This window comes from Brachyistius frenatus, unplaced genomic scaffold, assembly GCF_029030835.1.
Source record: "Brachyistius frenatus isolate BFR_SWC_R1_liver_20210118 unplaced genomic scaffold, ASM2903083v1 Contig_185, whole genome shotgun sequence".
NCBI lineage: Eukaryota > Metazoa > Chordata > Actinopteri > Embiotocidae > Brachyistius > Brachyistius frenatus.
In genome coordinates, this window is record NW_027210784.1 from 568,304 (window position 1) to 593,041 (window position 24,738).

At 41.3% G+C, this 24,738-nt stretch overlaps 1 protein-coding gene across 2 annotated transcripts in view; it reads left to right on the plus strand.

Moving 5' to 3' along the window:
- Nucleotides 1-24,447, plus strand: part of snx19b (sorting nexin 19b) — a 42,901-nt gene extending 18,454 nt beyond the window's left edge. For both annotated transcript variants that reach the window (XM_069718047.1, XM_069718048.1), the window contains exons 12-14: nt 17,578-17,762; nt 18,031-18,118; nt 22,705-24,447. In XM_069718047.1, coding sequence (XP_069574148.1) covers nt 17,578-17,762; nt 18,031-18,118; nt 22,705-22,828 — 397 coding nt within the window. In that variant the 3' untranslated portion in view covers nt 22,829-24,447. The remainder of the gene's footprint in view (nt 1-17,577; nt 17,763-18,030; nt 18,119-22,704) is intronic.
- Nucleotides 24,448-24,738: the final 291 nt, after the last annotated feature.

Sequence of the window (24,738 nt, forward strand, 5' to 3'; positions counted from 1 at the left end):
CATTTATTATAACAGACTTAAATTTAGTGTAAAAAGGACTACAAGTTCCACGTACTTTAAACTGTGGTACAAAACAACGTTAAAATGTTGTTGCCCAGTGTAATTGATCAAAGTAGCTTTAAAGTCTTGATTTTGGTCAACACACCTTTAGCAGGAGCCAAGAACAGAAAGTCTCAGATAGAGAAATAACTGGAGAACATAAAAGAGAACATTCGCCCTGTTTTGTTAACTTTGTTATGTTGCGGTGAACATCTTGTTGTACTGCCTCCTTGTGGCAATTCAATCAAACAACATAGGTTTAAGAAGGTTCAAAACTGAGATGCACAATTCATATTATGAAATACCTTATATTGTATTATAGCCGTGAGAGAGATAAATTCTGAGCTTCGAGCAACAGAGTCTCGTATGACGAGGAACCGCACAGTTATTGTGAATATTTTGTAACTTTTGCTGCAGTTGTTATAAAGCCTTCAAGCCTGTTATTCATATTTGAAAAAGCCACAACACTAGCAGTGCAGTTCAGGTTCAAATTTAGGACTCCAGCTTACTCCATGCTGCTGTCATGATGCTGAGCAGATCCATATGTAGTTGATGTTTACCCATATGAAAGCGGGTCCTTTGCCTGGCAGTGTGCTGCAGGCTCGCCACCATTTCTACCAGAGAGAAATAACTCGTTCAAACGAACCGGTTCGCTCTGGTCTAAAATGACTACATGTGTGAATATGTATTAGCAGATATTTAGTTTGAGATATTACCGGTGTGACAGAATAGTAGTGGGAAGAGAAGGCTATTTTTGATATTCTAATTGTGACTACTATTCCCTCGATGTATTCTTTTGGACATAGTGTTTCGTTTGGCACCTCTGCCCTGATTTCACGTGTCAGAGTTAATTTCTTATTATGTCTTAACGCAGCAGAAGACGTCATGCCTGATTACTGCGTGAAGACCTAATGATTCTTCATGACAGCGACGAGGGGAATCCACAGACTTAAAGCCTTTTCTCCTCAAAATGATTGGCCCCATAACAGAGATCCCTCCTCAACTGTTTGACACCGCAGGTTGTTTTCACAGTGAGCAGATGATATCAGAGTTTTTCCTGCTCCTTGACATATGGGTCCCAGGGCCGGGCGTGAGGTATAAACAGAAGACCCCGCTTGGAAGCCCCAAGCTTCTTCTGTCAGCAGGAATTCACTCCCAGGCTGAGAGCGCCGGTGGTCAGACGGGTGGGCCACGCATGACAGAATTGGTGTTGGTGGGAAGAAGAGGAGGGGAGTGTTTGGTTGGAAAAGATGCTTGTTACATAACGCTGTGGGCTATCTATTAGCCTCTGTCGAGCTGGAGGTGGTGTGACACCCCTGGAGAAGCTGTTCCTGAGATGAATTCAGACGTAGTCCTCACGGTGGGATTAGTCTGTCTGAGCGGTTTATATCTCATGCTGTGTTTCAGTTGGACGTTTGCCCTGTGACCTGTCACTGTCACGTTTGCTTCAGGCTTTATTCCCTTTTCTACAGGCATTTCTGTACTATGAATATCGTCCTCTATTACTGGCTAATAGTAGTCTGCAGTTGTTTTCTCTATTCCTACCGACTTATGTCACCGTCTCGAGAGGACACGATGGATCAAATACCTAGGTCAGTTCTTCTGAAGGTTATGAAACCCACTTGAGCTCCAGGGTGCCATCAGTTATCCTTATTTAGTTTTGAGAGCTGTAGTGACATCAAAATCCACCCTTGGCAGGACATGAAAGATAGCACGGCTCGTTATTGTCCTCGCTATCGATAAAGTTAGACGTGGGACAGGGGCTGCATGCTCAAACACTTTGTGGATGTTTGCATAATAAACTCCATCTGTGATAAACACATGTCTCAAATAAGGACAGTAGCAGGATGAAGTCATGCAGTGACCCTTTGGCCTCTTCTCATCTCTGGTGTCTGTTTTCAGCACTTACCTGAGCCCCGGGGCCCGAGATGTGCCTCCCGAGTCACGGCTCATCGACTGTCTCCAGAGACATACTTGTGCAATGACATCTCGTCTGTCGAAATCTGGCTGGAGGCTTATTTTAGCTCAAATGGGACCTGGTTCTGCTCGTCTGTGTTTACCTTAAATGGTAACTAAAATAAATCCCGCTGCAGTCCAACATGGTTGTTGGCCAGCTCAGTTGATGTTTTACACGTATTCCGATTCTGTTGCATCAGCTGTTATTGATTCGCTGCCAAAGTATTCAAAGCATCTCGGCTTCATCTTGATTATCTTTGATTGCTGTTCAGTTAATCAGTTGATTCAGAGCCTTGAGCTTGTTGGTGGAAGTGATCTTTTGTCTCACAATGAGTAATCGATGCTAAAAGCACACAGGCCTTCTGAAAGATTGAGGGCCACAAGGTGCTGACTGAACCTTCCTCACAATTATACATGTAAAAGAAATGTCTTATTTGCATCATGTTTTCCACGTGCTTCGCCCTTGTTTGGAGTTTGACTGGTGCTCCTTTAATTATGCCGTCTCATTGGGCCCTCTTCACCTGCCTGTAGTAGTTTAATGGCATGTGACGGCAAAGAGTGTAAAGTGTCACATGATGCGCTCAACATTTTTTTCATGATTTTCACCCAACACTAGTGATTTAAATCACTTTTTAAAACAGATTTACTACATTCCGATAGAAATCTGTCTGTACTTTAGAGAGAAGGGTGTCTGCCTCTCGAACATACTTGTAAGAGTTTGGGGAACTTCTGAAAGCAAAGTGCTCTGTCAGGATTATATGGTTCAATAAAATGGGCAGCTGCCCCCTCCAACATCGAGAGAAAAAAAAATACTACTTGAACAACCTTTTGAGACCATTCCTCTGTAACATAATTGATTTGCAACAACGTGTTTAAGGATTTTAGAAATAAAAGGAAGGTTAGATATTGGTCTAATTTCTTAAAAGAGCTGGATCAAGCGTAGGCTTTTCAAATAAAGGTTTAATTAGAGCTACTTTAAAAGCTCCTGTGATACATACACTATTGAAATAGTCGAATTGATCTGATCTAATATGGAGGTTCTAATTCGGTGAAAAACATCCTTGAGCAGTCTTGTTGGGATGGGCTCGAAGAGACATTTAGATGATAGTAGTTCTTGCAGTTAGCTCGGGGAACTCAACAGGATAGAAGTAATACGAATCAGGTCCTCAGACGTTTCTAAGGCCCCCTGCAACCACCAAATGAAGAGTATGTTGAATTGTTTCCCTAATAGTAATAATTTCATTCGTAAAGAAGTTAATGAAGTCATTACTACCGAGAGCTAAAGCAACAGAAGGCGTAACAGAGCTGTGACTCTTTGTCAGCCAGGCTACAGTGCTGAAAAGACACCTGAGGTTGTTCTTGTTTTCCTCTATTAATGATAAATAATATGCAGTTCTGGCATTATGGAGGGATTTCTAATACGTTATGACATACCATTGCATTTGGTAATACAAGTCTAAATCCTTTTGGCATTGTGCTGAAGATGTATGGGTTTAGGGACTTTGACATTCCATTCAGTTTATTTAAATAAAATTAGTTCACAGGTGTTGTCTCTTGAACTCTCCAGGATCTTCCTTTGAGCTTATGTTGGTTTGGCATTGCCTTACGCTCTACACCTGTTGCTTGTGTACCTTTGGGAACTCTCGGGCTGTGCTCGAGGGGATTTTCCTCTGAGATTTGCAGTGTGTCACCTGCACTGTAAACGTCTCTTTCCTGGCAGTTCCACGAGAGGAGCTAGAAGTAATCGCTGCCAGAGAGAAGAGCTAGCTCGGCCCCTCCGCTCTCTCTGCTCTCTCCTGCCAGCAGCGTGATTTCACCCAGACACTCGGTCAGGTACGGCCATCACCGACACTGCTTGTTTCATCTTTTTCTTCTGCGCTGTATTCTTTCAATATTTCAAGTTCAACTAAATGGCAGTAAAGAGGGAACAAACATCTGCAAGACATTTGTAAAGAGACGCACGTGTTTTGCAAACTGCTCCTGAGGTGATCCACATGTGTGACTATAACACTGACTGCATGTTACGTTACTCTACAAATTTTTTTTTAAATTCAAGCCACATTAGGCCCACAGGCAGAGAGGGGAACATTGCTTGGGCGCCCTCCACTCCATTTTCTCAGCTTGAAAAAATATCTTTGACAGAGTAGAACTGGAAAACAAGTCCGGCGGTTTTCATGGTAGCAATAATGCTGTACAGTCTAAGTCTCTACCAGACCACAATCTCTCATATGGAATTACTTGGCATTTGTCAGCCCTAATTGATTGAAAGCACTCTGCTCTGTTCTCTTTGTGTGTGTGTGTGTGTGTGTGTGTGTGTGTGTGTGTGTGTGTGTGTGTGTGTGTGTGTGTGTGTGTGTGTGTGTGTGTGTGTTTGTGTTTGTGTGTGTGTGGGTGGTTGCATATGCCAAAGGGAAAGTAATCTCTCCGGTGATTGCCATAAGACTGCAGCGGTGATGACAGCAGAGACTTAGTTCGAAGGATGTTATTGTAGCATAGACATGGACCTTGACCTGTGTGTGTGTGTGTGTGTGTGTGTGTGTGTGTGTGTGTGTGTGTGTGTGTGTGTGTGTGTGTGTGTGTGTGTGTGTGTGTGTGTGTGTGTGTGTGTGTGTGTGTGTGTGTGTGTGTGTGTGTGTGTGTGATTGCATGCATTGACCGCTCTCCAGCTCGGTTGTCCTTTGTGCTAAGTGCGTCAGTTCTTGCAACGTGACACGTACTGAATTATGAAAAGTGTGAATGTAAACCTACAATGGGCCACATGTGATTAGATCGTGGCTCAGGGCTGTAGAGTCACATGTCTGTGTTTTGACCAGCCATGTGGGACCGTGGCGCCACGACAGTCCCAATTAAAGCAGGGCCAGGACGTCCGTGCACATACTCAGACATCCACGGAGCGGCGGAGCTGACCTTAGACTGCAGGGCAGGTGACTGTAAGACGGCACCACGGCCTGAGTGAAGGCGCTGATGTGATGAGCCCTGAGCCAGAGGGCTGGACTGAGGTGTACACTTCAACGGGAGCAGACACATCACATTAGGTGAAAACAGTCTGCTGGGATGTGCAACTGCTGGAATGGATCTTTCAATCTTTATGTATCATGACTATATATACCATTATATTAATACATATAGGTTCTGTTGATATTTTTATCCGACTTCCTGAAATACCTTTCTTGCCGCCTCATGGTGGTGGTGGTGGTGGTGGTGTGTGTGTGTGTGTGTGTGAGGGGGGGGGCATGGTCTCAAAATGAACAGTATTTAGTTGTTCACACTGTAGTCAGTGCTGTGTTAAAATGTGTAGCAAGAACACAAAGGGGCCAACACAGAGTCCAGTTTCATATTTCACAGTGTGAGATGTTTTACTCTTAAGTCTGAATAAATCTGGAGGCAATACAAGAGATAGCAAAGCTTCTCTTTGTTGTTTTCTTGTAAACAAACAGCGTGAAACAGTAAGACATGTCACCCATGTCTTATGAGGATGTGCAGTACTGAAATGGGGATTCCCATTGCACTATATGTCATCAAAAACTTTCATAGGCTACACTGAAAAGTATTTCCCTGTAACAGACTTAAGACTAAATAATAATAATAAAAATATATATATATATCATTAGTTATTCAAAGTTAATCACAAACCCAACCAAAGTACTTGATAAGACCTGAAAGGATGCCTTTTGTTTGCCTGGCAACACAAGCCAACGACCACACAGCTTTGATTCAGATGTTGCTAAACTCTATGGTGCATGGATAAATGTTACTCTGTGACTAGCAGTGTGAAGATTATAATTCATGTTGAACATCTTACTCACTGCATGTTGAGGTTTTCTTTGGTTTTGTGGGCTTTAAAGCAGCATTGAAACCGCAAGTGTAAGTTAAATGCTTCATTTCTGTTGTCTGCAGTGTTTTACCCTCAAAGCTGTTTGGTTTAGATGCCCAAATATACCGAATGTATAGGAAACATCTTATTTTAGCACAGGATAATTTGATTTAGTCAACAAGCACCATCACGCTACTATATCTACAAATAGATCATGTTAGAACATAAAAAGAGGTAGCATTAATCTTGTCCGTCTATTGCAATGACTGTTCTAAGTAAGGGTTGGCTGTTAACACCATACAATTAACACTTCATCATATTGACTGACCTCTAATTTTATCTCAGCTTCTTTCAGTCTGAGCAGAACTGTTTTTTGTGAACACCTGGCACTGACTTTATTTTTACCTCGACCAAGTTTCTTGTAAAAGAAACGATGGAATCTAGTATATTTTTTTACGGCCGTATCACTGACATCGGAGATATGTGTCGAGGCAGTTAAAACAAAAAAAGACAATGTGTTGCAGTGTCTGGGATGAATCATTGTTGCGGCGCTAAGTCACCTCAGGATTTGCACTCAGAATCTTTTTTTTCTTCTTGAATGGGCGTCTTGGGAGCGATCCCTTAACAGTATTAAAGTAGACAGGATTTACTTGCGAAAAGCAGATTGGATCACCTTTAAAATGCATTGGCTGATCAGTTCGGAGAGCATACTGTATGTGTCTTTTATTTACTCTGTTCCCCTGTATTAATTCATTGCCAAATATCACATTCAAATCTTGTCAGGATAGATGAGGGTTAAAGTATTTTTTTTCCCTGCAGAATATGGCAGAAATAGGTGCTGCCGTCTTCTGTTGGTGACATCATTTGCAGAGTCGGCACAGTAGTTCAGTGTTGTTTCGAGGAATTCACAATTTTACCCTGTCATTTTGACAGGCTACATATAAGCTACTCTTTTCTACGACATGACAGAAACATTTATTTGAGCCTATACTCCAACCAGCCACCAGGGGCGAACAAGATATTTTGTCTTCACTTTAGATAGTCTATTACCCATACTCAAATCCCACCTAGTTTCTCTGCTTGCTAGCATTGGCTACCCAGCAGGTGAAGACGGAACAAAGCTGAATGCCCACAGTGTTGTCAACTCCTATTGCTCTGTCACCTCTCTATCTTGAGAATATCTTGTCAATATCTTTCATAGGTAAGACCATTTAATTCACTATTGGGTAGCCAGAGCTATCACCTGAAGTCAAGAGATGTGTGGAGTCAAAGCAGTTTGTTCATTCAACCTCATTATCGGGATTCAAGCGATCTATCATCAATGTTACTTTTTGGCCAAATTCAAGCTTTTAGATTTTCACTATTTAGGCATTTTACACGTCAGTCAACAAACATTTTTTGATTTCAATCAAAATTAATTTAACATATTGCACAACCCATGTTCTTTCAAATATGAATGCGTTTTCTTTCTTGTGTTACTAGAATTATTGACGGGGCAGGATGTGACTTATCGGGCACATCCGTTCTCTAACGTGAAGAGTGTTTGAAAGAGAAGGCTGGCTGGCAGTGGGTGATGTGATGGCTTACCTCTGGTCAGCAACAGTTAGCTCCAGCTGAGAGATCCCCGTGACCGGCTAGCCCAGGTGCCGTTTGGAGACGGGGTTTGCTCCAGTTTTTTTGTTGGTGGTTCCTTCTCCAAAAATGCAAATACCCTGATTAATTGACAAGCCCCGACCACTACCAACCAACCAAAGGAACGAAGGAACTACAAACATAATGACTAAAGAGTATAACTGCTTAGTGTAACACTTGGTTATACCCAAGCGGCAACCAGCAGGGACGTCACACATTAGTTTGTGCACGGGCCGTAGTGAAGCCTCGAGTTTGGAATTTGATCGGCGCCATCATGCTAGTCACGAGGAGTTTTGGAGCCAGTAGTGACCATATTTTGGCGAGCTCGGGGGGATCTGACTCGATCTGATTGGTAACCCGGTGATACTATGTCCCACCCACCGATAGCTGTTACCTGACTGTAATATAGGCCTGTCAATCAAACAGACACGCCACCCAAAAACACTGCTTTTTGAGGCTTTTTTTTATGATTAATAACTGGATTATTTTCAGATGGATGGTCAGAAAACGAATAAGGAGTGACTTTAGCTAGAAAAACCGAGATAACTCTTGTAGTTGAATTGGAGTCTATGGAGCTGGAGGCTTTTTGGAGACAACCTCTATCGTCACCCGGTGGTATCGCGGCTAAGGGCACTTCCGCATCGGTCTGATTTTTCAGACCTGGAAGCTACATCCACTTTGAAAACAGTCTATGGTTATACCCAAGCATTGCTACTTTCTCAGCATACTAGCACTAGCGGTTTGCCATATCATATTGTTCACGATAATACCGGTAACATTTTTCATACGATAGAATTTTTTTTATATATGATAATGAACCTTTTGAAGTAATGACAATATACTGTTGCGCAGCGGAACTGTATCACTTGCGTTTGCGGCTTATACAGCAACAAGTATGGCTGAAAGCTGCTGTATTCTACTGATTTTCAGCTCAGTGTGAGATTATTTGACCTTCGGCTTGTCCTCTCTGTGTTTCCCTCTGGGTGGCTCTGCCCCCAGAGCTCCACTCACATGGAGCAAAGCAAAGGTTCAGGTGAACGACTTGACTCGTTACGAAACAAAAAAGCAACAAATGCCCAAACGTCAACTCTAAACTTCAGAAAATCTGGCGTAAACATCGTTGAACCCGCCAACAATGGTGACAAAGCAATTAGGAGCTCTGCAGCTGATCACAGTAGCCGACCTGGCCATAGACTGGTTCTGGAAGAGCAGCAGCTCTCCTGCACTGAACCATATCGCCAAGAATATCATCACAAAAATACCCAGATATGTTGTGATATTATTTTATGGCCATATCACCTAACCCTCACTAGCACCCAACAGTCATTGAAGGAATTAGTATGAACGCGTTGGTAGACCTGCGTGATATGTGCTCAGCCATGAGCCAGGGGTGCAAACAAAACAGGGCCCCAGTCATAAAAACATTATTGAGAAATGAGGTATTAGTGGTCACAGAAACTCCACAGGGCAGCTTTAAGCATAATGGGCTTGAGTGCCCTGAAGACTCGAGTTATTCAGAGAGATAGAAGCTCCACAGGTCAAAATTAGCCTTTCTATTAGTGCCAGACAGTTGTCATTTTTAGCTCTTCTCTCATTCGCTGCTACCACAGCTTCTGGTCTCAAGAGATGCTGTGGTGTGTTCATATTAAGAAACTCAGCAGTGTCCTTTTAACCCAGGAATTCTTCGGTTACGGTCCTGTCCAAAAGCTCTTCTCCACGTGATTCCTGTCTGCCCTCGCTTGGCCCGTCCACATCAGGACTGCTGGTTCCTCCTTATTACTCACAGGCTACAGATAAATGATCTCATCTGCGGGGATGTAAACTGTTTTAATTATGTCCATGTTCTCCTGCTGTTGTTCTCTGAGATGTTACATCATTTACTGACAGTGGAACTGTTAATATGAAACGGTGTAAACAGGATGATTTCACAGCCATCAAAGTTTTTAGGGCCGCAGCCAAAAATGTGTCAATACAGCTTGATGACAAATTGAACATGCATCCTTACCCCCACAAAGATAAAGATCAAGATGTATTGCATAAGTTAATACAAAAGGTGTTTTATTGGATACAAGAGCATGATGAAATGAGTGAGCATTAATATTATGATTCCCTTTGGACTAAACAAAAAGTTTGTACATTTATGACAGGAAGATATGAACAGGTTATGACAAATTAAACAGTGTATAATTTCTCTCAGAAGCAATGATCTCCATGTACCCAGTTGAGATGTTTTACTGCTCCATCCAATGATGAAATTCTCTGTACAGCTCCCGATGCCTGTCTTTGAGGTGCTTAGATAAGTTTGAGGTGTTTTCTTCTGTTACTAAAAAAAAACCTCTGTTTGCATTCTGGCTTCTAGTCATTGAGAACACTGGTTATCCGACTCCAACTCAAAACTCCAACTCCAGTTCCTCCGCTACGCACGGCATCTACGGTGCCTTCACTACTTATTGCACCACAGAAAAGCAAGTGCCAAAACATTTTCAGAACTCTGGCATCAACTTGGTAGCTTGGTATTAACTGAACTGTGTTAATATAGGGGTCTGGCTACACTCCATTGAAGATTGTTTCTAGTTTTTGCATCCTAATGGGCGTAGACCTCGGGGTAATTTTGAAACTATTGGAGCAGCCTTTAACCTATCAGCATTGACCACCGTTTACCGTAAGTTGTGTACCAAACTCTACCACCGTCGCCATTGTTGGAGCTAACGTCATCGCACTCACCCACCCCCTACAGGTCCCTGATTGATCCTGAGTGGATGACCATAATGCGAGCAGTGTTTCCAGACTATTATCACTGCAAAGACTGAAGCTGGAAGCAATGGTCGGTTCTCATGACATGCTAACCATAATAAAGACAACGAGTTTAGTTTTGTTTCCTGATGTTTCACTTTTATTTTGGAGATAAAAGCAGAAAACAAGCAACTTTCTAAATGTGGATGATACACAAAGACAGAGGAGGTCAAAGTCTGTGATATCAGGAAAACAATTTGGAAAGTGCATCTAAATATATAAAGTATCCACTTTAGTATATACACCTGTACAATCTGTTGCAAATTAATGATTGTACAATAAATTCAACTTTTTCAATATTCAGTTTTTGTTTGACTTCCTATTATTCGCACTAATAATGACAACAATTGCACTATTACTGGAAAGGATGTCACTTCTAACTCATAGATCTGTTACACAGCTCTGGAAAATCTGAAGACGTGACTTATGAATCAGTTGGTGTAAATCAAATCAAATCATATAGAATTTTGGAAAAGTGTCTGTTTTCCAGGGACTAAATATTTTCACAAGACATTTCACGGAGTTACAGAACAACTTCAGACCACCGACATGTAAAGGGAAATTTGTTACGCAGCTTCAGCAGTGATGCTGGCAGTAAAATGGCTCCATGTGTTTGTTTCCACGTTTTTAGCTCTGAATTTACAGGCAGGGGTGCAATGTGCTCAGGAGACTTTTGCCTGCAGCTTAAAACACATGGAGGTGATTTAAGACAGACTCTTCTATGTGAGTGGTGATGCAGTAACTTTGACCACAGCCATTCAAAATGTGTTTATTTGCTGCTTTTGACTGCACATCTTGTCTTGTCTGAGTACACGAGTTAGTCCTGATTAAATTCTTAAAGGTTGGTTTCTGAAGCTCCAGAGTTTGGTGGGAAACTTGCCAGAAAACATGGGTTCCAACAAAAAAACAATCCTGCTTGCTCATCACCGTTTTAGTGTTTTAGTGAGATTAAACAGGCTACGTGGAGGTACTTTTCTACTGTCTAGCAACCACTTATTACAAGCTGTTATTTTTGGTTCCAGCCTGACTCTGTGATCACATTCATTTTATATATTTGTCGTCAAATATGATAGTGAAATGAGCTATTAGGACTTGTGCAGATTGTTAGATAAAAAAAAAAAAGTGTCAAACTGGAGGTCCCAGACATTATTGCCTTTCAGTTTTTGTTTTTCCAAGAAAACTTTACTGAAGTATCAAAACAAATTATTTAACCTAAATGTTTTTGAATCCCTTGTTGAATGTAAATAGGTATAACTTCCACAACCCTGTAGCTACAACCTGAAAATGAAATCACCTGCAGAAGCTATAACAATACCTGAGGCAATAGTTTAGTTTCACAGTAAATCAGGAGAAAGGTTTAGTAAAGAATTTATATTTATTAGGACATTTTATTTGTTATTCAAGGAATGTTTGACTTTTTAATCAAATATAGCACTCAAACAATCGGTCACCTCTCTACCTAAAGACTTCAGTAGTTCATACAGGTGACATTAGAAGTCTATGCGTGTTTTGTTTAGTTCATGACCTTCATAATTAGTCGTTCTTCATTAGGTGCACTCCAAGTGGCTTGAACTATTTGAAAAAATGGAGGTCTTCCTGCTCAAACTAGAAGGCGACCTAATGGAAAAGCCCGTTGTGCTTTGATGCCGTTACAATATGACACATTGTAAAATTAACACCATGATCAGCTTTGTTATTGCGTTTCAAACAGTAAATATGTCACTGAAGTGAAAATAGTCGATTGATTTCAGCTTCATCAAATATAAGGCAGCCTCATAGCCGGCAGCTTTTCCATCGTTGTTTCAGACAAATGAGACGTGCTAACAGAAGCAGAGCCAACACACACACTCATTAGATGGCATTAAATGAACGCGCGGAGCCAGTGTGCCGATGTCTGAAAAGAAAGCCGCTCATCAGCCATCAGCCTCTGCTGCCAACCTACAGACAGTTCATTAATTTTCTCGCTCACAAATTAACATTGGCTTCCCTTCTCTTCACTCGTACAGCCACCCAACTCGACTGCCCTCGCTTGTTTCTTTTTCCAGTCTCGCTGTCAGTTAGGAAAGGTCATTTTCCAGCTGGGATATGGTGTAAGTTATTTTGTTTAGATTTTTGCAGTGTCTGTAGAAATCACACCGTGAACAATAATGTGACTCAACGCAGTTGGGGAAAGCAACAGAGTGCATTACTGTTTACTCTTTGTCCTCAAACCACATGCATATATTTGTGTTTTCAGTCTGAAGCCTTATTCAGTGTGCTCACAAACTTTAGCAAGAGGTCTTAGTTTGTATACTTGCTGTGTACACAACTGTAGCTCATTAACCTTTTAAGCCCTAGAGGCCCCCAATTACCTCGTAGTTGCAGAGATATACTCTTTTTTTTATTATGGGTATATCATTTTCGAGTAGAGGCCTAAAAAATAGGTGTTTTTAAAAGGTTAATCATCATAGCTGCACAATGATTTATAATTTTTATCATTACTGATGTTTTTAGTAAATGCATTGGTAATTTGCATTGAGGCAAAGTTTTTTTTCTTAATTGTGTCATCAGCAACCAAGATAACGCATAGTAAAATTTACCAAAGGTAGTTTCACATCTACTTTGCTTGGTATAGACCTCCGGACATTCAGTTTGGTCCAAACCAGAACAGCAGATTTGAAAGTGACCCTGGGCAATGGTCTGGATTAAAGGAACAAACTTTGGTCTGAACAAGCAGCAACAGTGACGTCACCCATTATTTTGTCCACGGCCATTATGAAGCCTCAAGTTCGGAATTTTGGTCACAGCGATTTCGCTAGTTCAGAGCGGTCTGGAGCCGGTAGTGACCATATTTTGGCGAGCTCGGGGGGGAACGAGCGGGGGGATCTGACTCGATCTGATTGGAAACGCGGCGATACTACGTCCCTCCCACCGATAGCTGTAACCTGACTGCACCACAGGCCTGTCAATCAAACAGATACGCCTCCAAAAACACAACTTTTTGAAGCTTATTTTGTAATTGATGAAGAGATTATTTTTAGGTGGGGCTGTAAATGAATAAATAGGGAGAGACTTTAGCTAGCGAAACCAAGATAACTTTCATAAATTTATGAGACTAGCTGAACAGGAGTCTATGCAGGCAAAGACTTTTTGAAACCAACCTCTAGCGGCACCTGGTGGTATTGCAGCTTAAGAGGCACTTCCACGCCGGCCTCATTTTTCAGAGCCAGAAGCTACGTCCACTTTTATATATACAGTCTATGGTCTGAACAGAAATGTTGTTCTCCGTCCGGAGCGTGCTGATTTTATCTACAACCATTATAATCCTAGTGTTCCATAGCATATGATGCTCTTGTTCTTTAATGTAGCTTAAAGATAGCTTCTCACAATCACAGATACATGTATAATATTTAAGTTATACTGTAACTTGCAAAACCCCATTCACTGTTTGCAAAATACAACATTTAAAGTCCTTACATCCTTAGAAGTCCTGCAATGTGACGTCAGGAGGCGAATTGTCATACTCTCAGTGTATGATGGGACTGGAGGAGGTGAGGTGGTTCAACCTTTGTGCGCAAGTCCTTAGAGACTTGGCTTGGCTTTCTAAAGCAAATTGACCAAGGACAGGATTTTATGTAGAAAGGGTAGAAACTGGATTTTATTACAATTTCAACAGCCTAACCAACTGGATGTTGATTTACAGTCAAATAATACAAATAATGTGTGTAAACTGTGATATCTGATATGTCAGTGAACATAAATATACGCACAAGAAGCAGGGTTGTGTAACCTGCTGTCAGTCCTGTTTTCATCTCTGTGAACACGAACCAGACCAGAAAGAGTCTATTGGTCTGGATTAAATGAAGTGAACTGCAAGTGTGAGCTGATCCTTCTCTTGTGGTCGTTATACCACAAACTACATTTTTGTTTGCGCATGCAGTTCATTCTAGTCCTCCAAAACAACTGCAACTAGTGCTCAGAAAGCTCCAACATCTACAGTTCTACCACCTATGAGGATCAATAGATAGGCTCAAAGCATTAGGGAGCATGTGGACTTAGAGTTGAGACCGCTTTGGAAACTGTTTACTGAATATTTAGCTTCCTTTACCTGACAGGTTGTATCGGTGGTTGGTCTCCCATTCCAAAGCTCAAAATGAATGTGAGGTAGTCACCTTAGAACGGCAAGCTTCTTAAAGAATGACAAACATTTTCCTCCTGTAATGGCCTGTAACCATCTGATGGTTTAAATGTTATAAAGATATACGGTGGAAGCACTAAAGTGATCCCGGACACGCTGTGAATTAGTCCAAATGATGTCACAGAGCTTTAGCTTGTTGTGGAGACTCTAGCTCTTAGTGTCCGTACAACTTGTTCCCTTCGGCATTCATAACGCCGTGTGATTTAGTGAGCTTGTCTCTGAGTGGTATGAGCTGGGGAAGAGACAGACATCTTTGTCCACCTGCTGAACTTTAAGCAGCCTCGACCGAAATACACTCTTGTTACTGGGGGTGAGACCAGGTTTCAGCCGTGAGGTGCAGTTTATGTGAACAATTTGTAACAATATCTGTGTTAAAATCACTTTTGCATCAACTTAATGCTTTTTCCTCTTTTTATAATTTGGAATAATTATTTTCACGTTAGAATACTCCGTTAAAATTATCCTTTGAAGTTAAACTAAAAACAAATCTGAACTACAGTGATACTGCAGCGGTTTCATTTTTCAAGAGAGGATAGAACTGTTTTTGATAAAACTTTGTGAAAGCATCGTTGAGCAGCTGAATGGAAATTTGTTGTGTCAGTGTCTGACATCTGACGGCTGCTAGGAGGTGCTGTAGTCCCCGTCTAAATTAGTAGCTCACATAGCGCTGGTTAAAAACTATCTGCCAGTCTGGAAAAAAGGTTAAACGCTTTGAATTCCCTCAAAAAGCCTTCGAAGGTATTGAAAGTCTTAAACTTTATTTGATATGTCTGAAATGTTTTCTCGTGCTAGCTGTGGACAGTAACGTTACTGTAGTTCTTACTTTTGGCGGTTAGGAGACTGTAGCTAGAAAGATAATAACTCATAATGGACCAGTGCTAATTTTAGCCACTTAAAGTAACACATTTATTATTTAGTTTTAAATTAGTTAATCCATCCAGCAATTTTCTGCTTGTGATTGAGGTTGTTTTACATTTTTGTGGTCATTTTGTGTGTGTTTGTGGTTGTTTTGAGTCTTTTTGTTGTCATTTTGTGTCTTTGTGGTTGTTTTCAATCTCTTTGTGGTTGTTTTTTTGTCTCTTTTTGGTTGTTTGGAGTCTCATTGTCTGTTGTGTGTCTTTTTGTAAGGGTTTTGTGTCTCTTTGTGTATGTTGTGGGTCTCTTTGTGGTTGTTGTGAGTCTCTTTGTGGTCGTTTTAAGTCTCTTTGCAGGGGTTTTGTGTCTATGGTTGTTGTGAGTATCTTTGTGGTCACTTTGTGTCTCTTCATGGTTATTTTGTATCTCTCTGTAGTCACTTTCTGCATGATTATTTTGAGTCTCTTTGCGGTTATTTTGAGTCTAAAATAAAACAAGTATGTGTGATTGAAGCCGCTTAATGTTTTAGGCTGCTTGTATGGTTTATGTTGTATCACTGTCACGCTGTCATTTCATACTGAGATTCTTGAATAGAACGCAGCCACTATTAATGTAATTAGTAACCACTGTAATCAAAACATATGATGTGAAAGATTTGCATTTCCTGAAGTGCATGGTGTGGTTTGTTGTTTTGTTTGACCAACAGTCCAGAACCCAAAGATATTTTGTGTGTCACATACATTCATATTTTCCAAAAGCTTTGAGATTTGTGCTTGAAAACCTACAAATACATTTCTTACGCACCTTTCGTAGGGTTTGTTTGATACATAATTTAAGTTCTGAGTGTCTTTCACACCTGCTTTTCCTTTACTGTTGTACAGCTTGAAAAATCACAAGTACCATCAGTATTTCTTATTGGGACTATCTCGTGCTGTTATGAAATACCAAAAATGGTGGTTGGCCCAACTTGTCCAACCATAGCTTCTCTATGTGCAGCTCAAAAAGTGTAGTAACTGGCCAGAACAAGCTAATGAAATAACTTTATTAGGGGCCACATGAAGTGAGTAAAAGAAGCAGAACATTAGGCCCAGAGGGAGGTCCCTGTTTCTCTTTAACATAGCTCCGAGGTTTCGAACAATGTTGCATAAGAGCATCTGTGTGGTGTTAAAGATTTTTATAATGTCTGCAAGTTCAGGAAACCTCTCACAGGATCCGAAAGTATCTTCAAGCCTTTCAATGATCTTAAATGCCATGTTTTTTGCTCATAATTAGTTACTTTGTTCTCATTTAGACTACTCCCGACATCAAGTGTCACCCATACAATGCTCGAATGCCTGAGCTACATTGAGATGTTGTTTTTAGCTTTTACTTTGTGCTTTAAATAACCTCCTCGTCCAGTCTGGGTGGCGACTGGCTGCATTTCCACCCCTCAGTTGGTAAATCTTGGTGTGAAAAAGGTCAGGTCACAATGAAAGCGGTCAGAGTCGCTCTGCTGCACACACACGCACACACACACACACACACACACACACACACACACACACACACACACACACACACACACACACACACACACACACACACACACACACACACACACACACACACACACACACACACACACACACCATGTTTGATTTACTTATCACAAGACCTTAAATTCAGCAGTTATGAGGAAAGCTTTAGAGAAATGGGCTCCGTTTGAGACCACTTTAAGTGTGAGAGTCTGCCAGGCCAGACTCCTCTGATACTCTTGGAGCTTCAAATCTGTGTGGGAATGCAATGAGGTATGTGTTACATTTAAAAGGATTGGCTGGTCAGAGGACTGGATAATTGAGTGCTGGTCAGGTCAGGCGTGATGACAAGGTCACGACACATTAAACTTACAAAGTCAGGAGGTTAACCAACTGTTCCCAAGGTCATTCTACCTTGACATGAGATGCAGCTTTTTGCTTCAGTCCATCCAAATAAATACAAAAACACAGCATAGATGTAACAGCTGAATAAGAGGACTTTTGGATACCTTGGTGGTGCACTGTCACCAGTGTCACAGCAAGAAAGTTCTGGAGTCTCTCTGTGTTGGGGTCTCCAGGGATTCTAAGTTCCCCATCAGTGTGAAAGTGTGAATGCTTGTCTGTCTCTTTGTCAGGCCTGTGATTGACTGGCGTCCAAACCGGAGTCAACCCTCCCGTGTTGGTCCTCCCGTGACCCCCAAAGCGTGCATGATAGATGAATGAAAAGACGGGACGCCACTTCAGACCCCTCCGCTGTGCTAACTTGACGCCGTTGTGTTGTGTTGTGTGAATTTCAGATGGCTCGATGTGAGCGTAGCCAACTTGACGTGCACCAGGTACTGGGTGGTGTACCTGCAGGTCATTCAGGAGGCGGTGTGGCCGGGAGGAGCTCTGCCTAATGCGCCAAGACTTGAACGCAGCCAGCAGCAGAAGCACTGCACCAAGCAACAAGCCTTACACTGTCTGATGAGGCTCCTACCAGGTACGTGTGCACACAGACAATCCCATTTTCATGATCTCTGATAAAATTCTAAGTGTTTCTGTCGAGGTCAAAAGTGGGCCTCGGCTTACAGTTAAGAAATACGGAGACACACACACACACACACACACACACACACACACACACACACACACACACACACACACACACACACACACACACACACACACACACACACACACACACACACACACACACACACAGCCAATTACACACTATTACATCACTCCCCATGTCTTTGCGTCTCTAGAGCTGATCTCAGATATGTTGGGCTCAGACAAGTACAAACTCAGCTGGCAGACTGCACTGGACTCTTTTCAAGACCCCTACATTAACAGGTGAGTACACACTATACACTCAACGGCCACTTTTTGGCTATAGACATCACCGGCAACTGCCCAGAGTGCGAGTGCATGGAGGGAGGAGGGGAGGAGGGGGAAAAAAGCACTTGGAAGCCTGTTTGGAACCCCTCCTCTCAGAATTAGAAATAAGGTTTTCAGGTTTGTGTTATCATCACTTTCCATCATGAAGGTAAAGGATGCTTCTTTTAACTTAAGATTTTGCCTCATAGTAATGTTTAGCTGGTTCCTTCACTATCTAAAGTAATTCAGTGACTGCCGACTGTAGTTGCCGTCCATGGTTGCCATGTAAACTAATGGTGGCCATAAATAGATCACATCGCCACTGGTTTTTAATGGTTGATACATATTGAGTTTACACAGGTACATACTGTTCCCAGAAAAAAAGCGCTCGGTCCGACTCTAATGTCTGACATGACAAAAAATGATTTTGTTCTCCAATCAACTCAACTTCTATAGGTTCCCAAACTAACTGCCAGACATGTTAATTAAGAATTAAAGTTCAGCTTTAGAATCATCTGTCGTACAGACTGCCCTCTACATTTCTTGTTTATGCTGAACTGCAGCTGGTGCACTGAGGAATACCAAACTAACTAATTAAATGCCATATTTGTTCAAATTCCAGATTTAGACAGTAGGTTCAGTGCTTGTCAACCTGTTATCCTGATGGACTGTGCAGACACTCAGTTCTGCAGTTTGATTAAGTTGATTAACAACTTGTAGTGATTGCTAGTGTTACTGAGGGCCCTATTTTCTTCCGCCTCTGCACAGTGCACCTGCCCCACCGGCATAAGCAGGTCGGACAAACGTCTTGAAGTAGGAGGAATAGGTAATTAGAAGGTGTGTCAGTATATTTTAATCATGGCCAATCAAATCAGCTCCTCTCATTCCTCTTAAGACTGCTGTGATGCAGCGGACTTTCGGCTTCTTATGAATAAAGAAGGAGCAGGAGCAGACACTGGCACATTCCAAACTTTACGCAGGAGGAAACTGACACATTTGTCTGGAGGTTCAGACTCTTATCACTGAATTTACGGTGCTACAAGTCAGCCTCTGCAGGCTGATGTCGGGATTGGGAAGAGGTAACTAATATTCTAAATAACTCCTCCCTAGTATTATGAGAACCGCTGCCCAATGTAGAAAGCGGTTTAGTGATAAAAGACAAAAACCTGTGTCTTATCGACGCCAACCACTGGCATTCATTAAATGTCAGAGTAAACATAGAACACTTATTCAATATAGGGTGGATCCGATTGTTCAGAGACTGCTCAGCGTCGTGACGTGCATGGAGCAGTAGGAAAGTATAATCCAAACGAGTAGTAATCATCATCATCAGCTGATTCGTGTCTGTGGCTACTGTCATAATATAAGTAACATATACAGTACCGTACACAAGCTAGTATAATTTTGTTTATTTAACAAAGTTTCTCGACTATGTGATTGATGGTCTTGAAATATTGAAATGTGGGCATACATTAGTGTTTCGATATAATAAACCGTCCAATACTTTAATGCACAACAAATGACATGCAATCAACTTCATCTGTAAGTTTTGTTTTCTGGTAAAAAAGACATGCTAACATGTCAAACTAAGATGATGTGCTTTGCAAATGTAATACCTGCCAAATTAGCACTTAACGGAAAGCACTGTCGGGCCAAAGTACCCATTTACTCTCAGTTTTGTTTTAAGATTGCTAAAGCTCAGAATGTCCCATCAACACTCATTCTGACACTCAGTTTTTCAGTCAGATACAGATATTTTTCTCATGTTGAAAACCTGTGAACTCAAAACAGTTTAAAACTTTGCACTGCCGTTGACTGCCTGGGTTGCTATTCATCATCCGTTTTTTACACTTGGATGCTTTGCTGTTTGGAGGTGCTGGCTTTCGTTAGCAACCAGGTGTAATCCGGCGGCCCAGGGAGTGTTTGTGTTTCACTGTCACTCGGATACAGAGAGCGATTCACCTTGAATCATACTTTGTGGACTTATTTCTTCACTAAACAACAACAGGTCCGAAAAGGTTCCCAGATGTAGAATCAAAGTGCGGTTCGGATCAGTCAGGTCCCCTTCATTGTGCTGGTTTTGATTTTCAACATCAGTCCTGACGGATGTTAAAATGCACCGAATAAAGAAATAATTTAGAAATAACCACACGCTTTTCCCAAATTTAGTTTTGTTTAAAATGTCATTTACATGGTAAATCGAATTGAAGCCCTTCTTATGTGGTTATTGAATTTGTCCAGATGGAGATTCTATGTCTATTCTAATGTCTGACTGGTTTCAAAGTCGTTGCAGTTGATAATGATGGAGCGCATTATTCTCCATGGAAAGGTTAGTAGTTCTGACATGAAATAGATTTGTGGACTTTGTATCTTGAGGTTGTAGAGTTGTGAGGACATCATAAGTATAGTCAGACAAAACATATGCATCCACGAATTAGACAAACCCAGTTTTCAATCTGGGTAATTAGTCTGAATCTGAATGTGAGGTATGGGCCTAACAGTCCTTGCTCTGCTTCCTCATGTGTTTATTGTTTGTTTCTGTGGCACGACTCTTTGTACAAGCAGCTGTTTACCATCATTTCCAACATTTCTGTTGCAGTTTGACTGGAACTGATCAACTCGTTTGGGTGATTTGGAAAAAGTACATTTCATGTTACCAAATTTGTAGGTGAACCACTCTCTGAGAATGACTCATCAATTTGGTAATGCGAGTTCCCCGAAATTATTTTACCATGGACTCTTAACACGTGAATCAGTTACTTCAGTTAAACAAAAACCTGACAAAAAAGTGTAGTCCTTTATGTTAGGGTTGGGATGTACTACCTATCTTTAAATCCATCATTAAATTACAACATTTTTCCTCAGATAAATCAATGTGAGAATAACTTTGTCATTTTCAAATGTACTAAATATAGTTTGGAAAGATTTTAATGAGTAAATTGTCAGCTAGAAAACATCAACAATGTGAAACTTAAATCACAGAACTTTTGTCAAAAGTAAACGGTTTGTCAAGTAATTACAAAAACATGAAATAGCTACATAACATAATATTTTAATACCAACCAAGAGCAGTAACATGACATCTGTGTCTGCCCAACAAGGAGAAGATGTCCATGTTTGTGCCTGTTTTTTTCCCCCATTACCTTAACCCCCCCATTGTCCTACCGCAGCTGTGTTCAACCAAGTTCTATTTTATTTTATTGTATTTTATTTTTATATTTGTATTTTTATAGGAGGCTGTGAGTTTCTTTAAAGAAACCCTCACAGCCTCCTTGTCACCAATGATCCCCCCCCCCCCCAAAAAAAATATCTAAAAATCAAATAGAACTTGGTTGAACACAGCTGCAGGTCATTTTGACCCTACGACAACGGGAGGGTTAATCCTTCCTCTGTACGCAGAGGTTCTTTTTGCAAGAAGCATCCACTCCAGAAACTTTTTCTCTGGACACTTATTGGGTTTTTTAACCATACATGGAGCTGCTGCAGCCTAATCCTCCACTTCGCTATGGTAACTATTGCTCCCCTCTTCACTTCTGGTGAAACAATCATTGCTTGCTGATGCAAAATCAAAGTCGGTGCCAGCACGGGAATTTCCCACCAGACACCAGATTTTAAAACTCTGTATGCTGTGAAATACAGAGAGATTTACCTGCCAGTGAAAGGCTTAAACAGCGTTGTGTGAACTGATATGGAAAGGGCTCGAATGGATGTTCATTTAGATGTGAAAAGTCCCGCACTGTAGCCTGGAGGCTGCAGCGTTCCTAATTTCCAAAAAGAATCAAAAATGTTAATTCGTCAGACCACAGGTCAGTTTTCCACTTCGCCTCAGTCCATCTTGAATGAGCTCAGGCCCAGAGAAAGCAGCGGTGCTTCTGAATCATGTTCATATAGGATTTCTTCTTTGAGTGGGAGAGTTTTAACCAACATCTGTGGATGCAGCGAAGAACTGTGTTCACAGATAATGGTTCTCAGAAGTGTTTCTTAGCCCAGACAATGATTTCCATTGCAGAATGGTGTCTGTTTAATGCAGTGTGGCCTGAGGGCCCGAAGATCACAGCCATCCAATATTGGTTTTCTTCCTTGTGCAGTCTCCTCTGGATTCTGTGAATCTTTAAATGATATTATGAACTGTAGATGATGAAATCCCCAAATTCAAAATGTGCAATTTTACATTGAGGAACATTATTCTTAAATTTTTGCGCTATTTTCCCATCTTCTACAGAATGGTGAACCTCCCCATTTTCACTACTGAGAGCCTCTGAAATGCTCTTTTTATACTTAATCATGGCACTGATCCCAATTTTTTTGAGACGTGTTACTGGCATCAGATTTAAAAAAGGGCATATATTTTTATAAAATTTCTCAGTTTCAACATTTGATATATTGTCTTTGATCTATTTTAAAGTAAATATGGGTTTATGGGATTTGTAAAACATTGCATTCTGTTTTTATTTACATTTTACACAGCGTCCCAACTTTTTTGGAAACAAAGTAGTTTGAGTCTCATTGACATTCAGTAACTGAGTAAAAGCTGGTGACTGCTCTTTCCTGTGTTCCCTCAGACACCTGGTCTACTGTATATTTGATCTGCTGCTGGAGTTCCTGGTTCCGGAGATACCTGAGAAGGACTTCCAGAGAGGCCTGCTGCAGACCCTCTCTAAGAACCTGGAGAAGCTGCTGGCATGAGGAGACAACCTACAGGAACACCTGCAAATCCACCTTCACTTTCCCATCATCCCTAACCGATCCTTCGCCACTGATCAATAGCCCGAGAAGCAGCGTGACAGCGAGGGCTGCTCCTGTTCTACTAATTTGTGAGCGTAAAGTGAATGTTTCAGGTCAGGCTGAGTATTCTCTGTGCCCACCTTAAACTCCTGAGGTCACCCAGGCTCTGTCTCTAATTATGTGTTGATATAGTGACATATGATGCTCTTGAACACGGTGTTCTGTACACACATTCACACTTTAACACACTATATTTGAAACAGGTTTGATTACATGAGAGCACCTGGTTTGTTTTTGATCTCGGTACATGTCTGACATGCTGTTCAGATCTAAACATGTGCCAAAGCCTCCTCCGATCTCCACATCCAGCCTTTTCCTGCCTGCTAAAACTCCCCAGCTTCGACTAAACTAAGTTCAGATGGTCTTCACACTCTTGCTTAATCCCAGCGTAGTCTCTAGTAGAAAAACACCTGTTGCGTCTTTCCCCTCAGCTTAAATCTCACAACCCTCTATTGAGATTTAGCATCGCGGTTTCTATTCTCTGTTGGCCCATTCTTCAATATCACACCGGCTCTGTATAGAGCCACACGTGATTCCGGCAGGATGCGAGCTATACTTTTTAAACCTGAGGCCTCCTGAGGGATCACGTGTCTCTGGTAGTGATTTAACCAGTAAGTGTCCTGGTGCATGAAAAAGTACATCCTGCAGTGAAGTGTGAGGAGTTGCCATGGAGATATTTAACTGGCTTTACAGTCACGCTCCTTTTAACGGGCCCCTCGGAGGATAAAGCGAGCAATTAATGTCTAAATAATATAAGAACTGGGCTCCACAAAACCAGGTACGTGAAGTATATAGGAATGCTGCTGGCAGAGGTCCATCCTAAAACGATACCGTAAAGCAGTGAGCTGCTTGAGTCTGTGCGTACCTAAGTGTCAGTTATAGAGATTGTATATTGCATAGAACTATACAATATCAGTGCTGTCCAACCATGCCGAAGAGGTTCAGAGTTATCAGTGCCTCCACCTCAATACATCGGCGACAGATATTGTCATGGCTGTGCTTTTTTCTCTGTACTTTTTCCACCTTTTTCAGTGCAAACGTAACTACGTAGAAACTGTATTAGCTATTAGTGGATGTTTGTTTTGGATCAAGAACACGTGACAATCGATGTCCTCATGGGATTTGCAGGGTCGCGTAGTGGTCCCTGACCAGTCACCATCGTGGGATCTAGTGTATTTACCTCATCGTAAGGGTCACAAGCTGAACTGAATCAGACTGATTGTAAAGTCTTGCTTCTGGTTATCAGGTTAGTTACTAGATGATGGTCTGAGTGTTGGCTTAAGTCAAATGTGTAGAGTGTAATTATATTCCATAAATGTGTAATCACGTCTGCTGATGTTAATTGCTGCGGGGAAACCTGCAGTATGTAAAAACCTATTCAGTCAGTTAATAGTAGGTATAAATATTCCACAAAACTCATCACGTCTGGGTCACGAGTTTTCACCCAAGTGCAGCACGTTTTAACCGACTATTAAGAAAACCAGCCAAATAAAGTTATATTCATGCCTGATTCGATCCACTACCTACAGTTGAAACCAGAAGTTTACATACACTGTGCAAAAAGACACATAACACTTTTTTTCTCACTGTCTGAAGTTAAATCAGACTAAACCTCTCCTGTTTCAGGTCCGTTAGGATTACCAACATTATTTAACTTTTGCTAAATGTCACAATAATGAGAAAGAGAATATTTTAGAGAATTTTTCATTACTTTCTTCAAGGTCAAAAGTTTACATCCAGTTCCTTAGTATTTAGTAGCATTGCCTTTGAACTGCATGACTTGGGTCAAACGTTCTGGGTATCCTTCCACA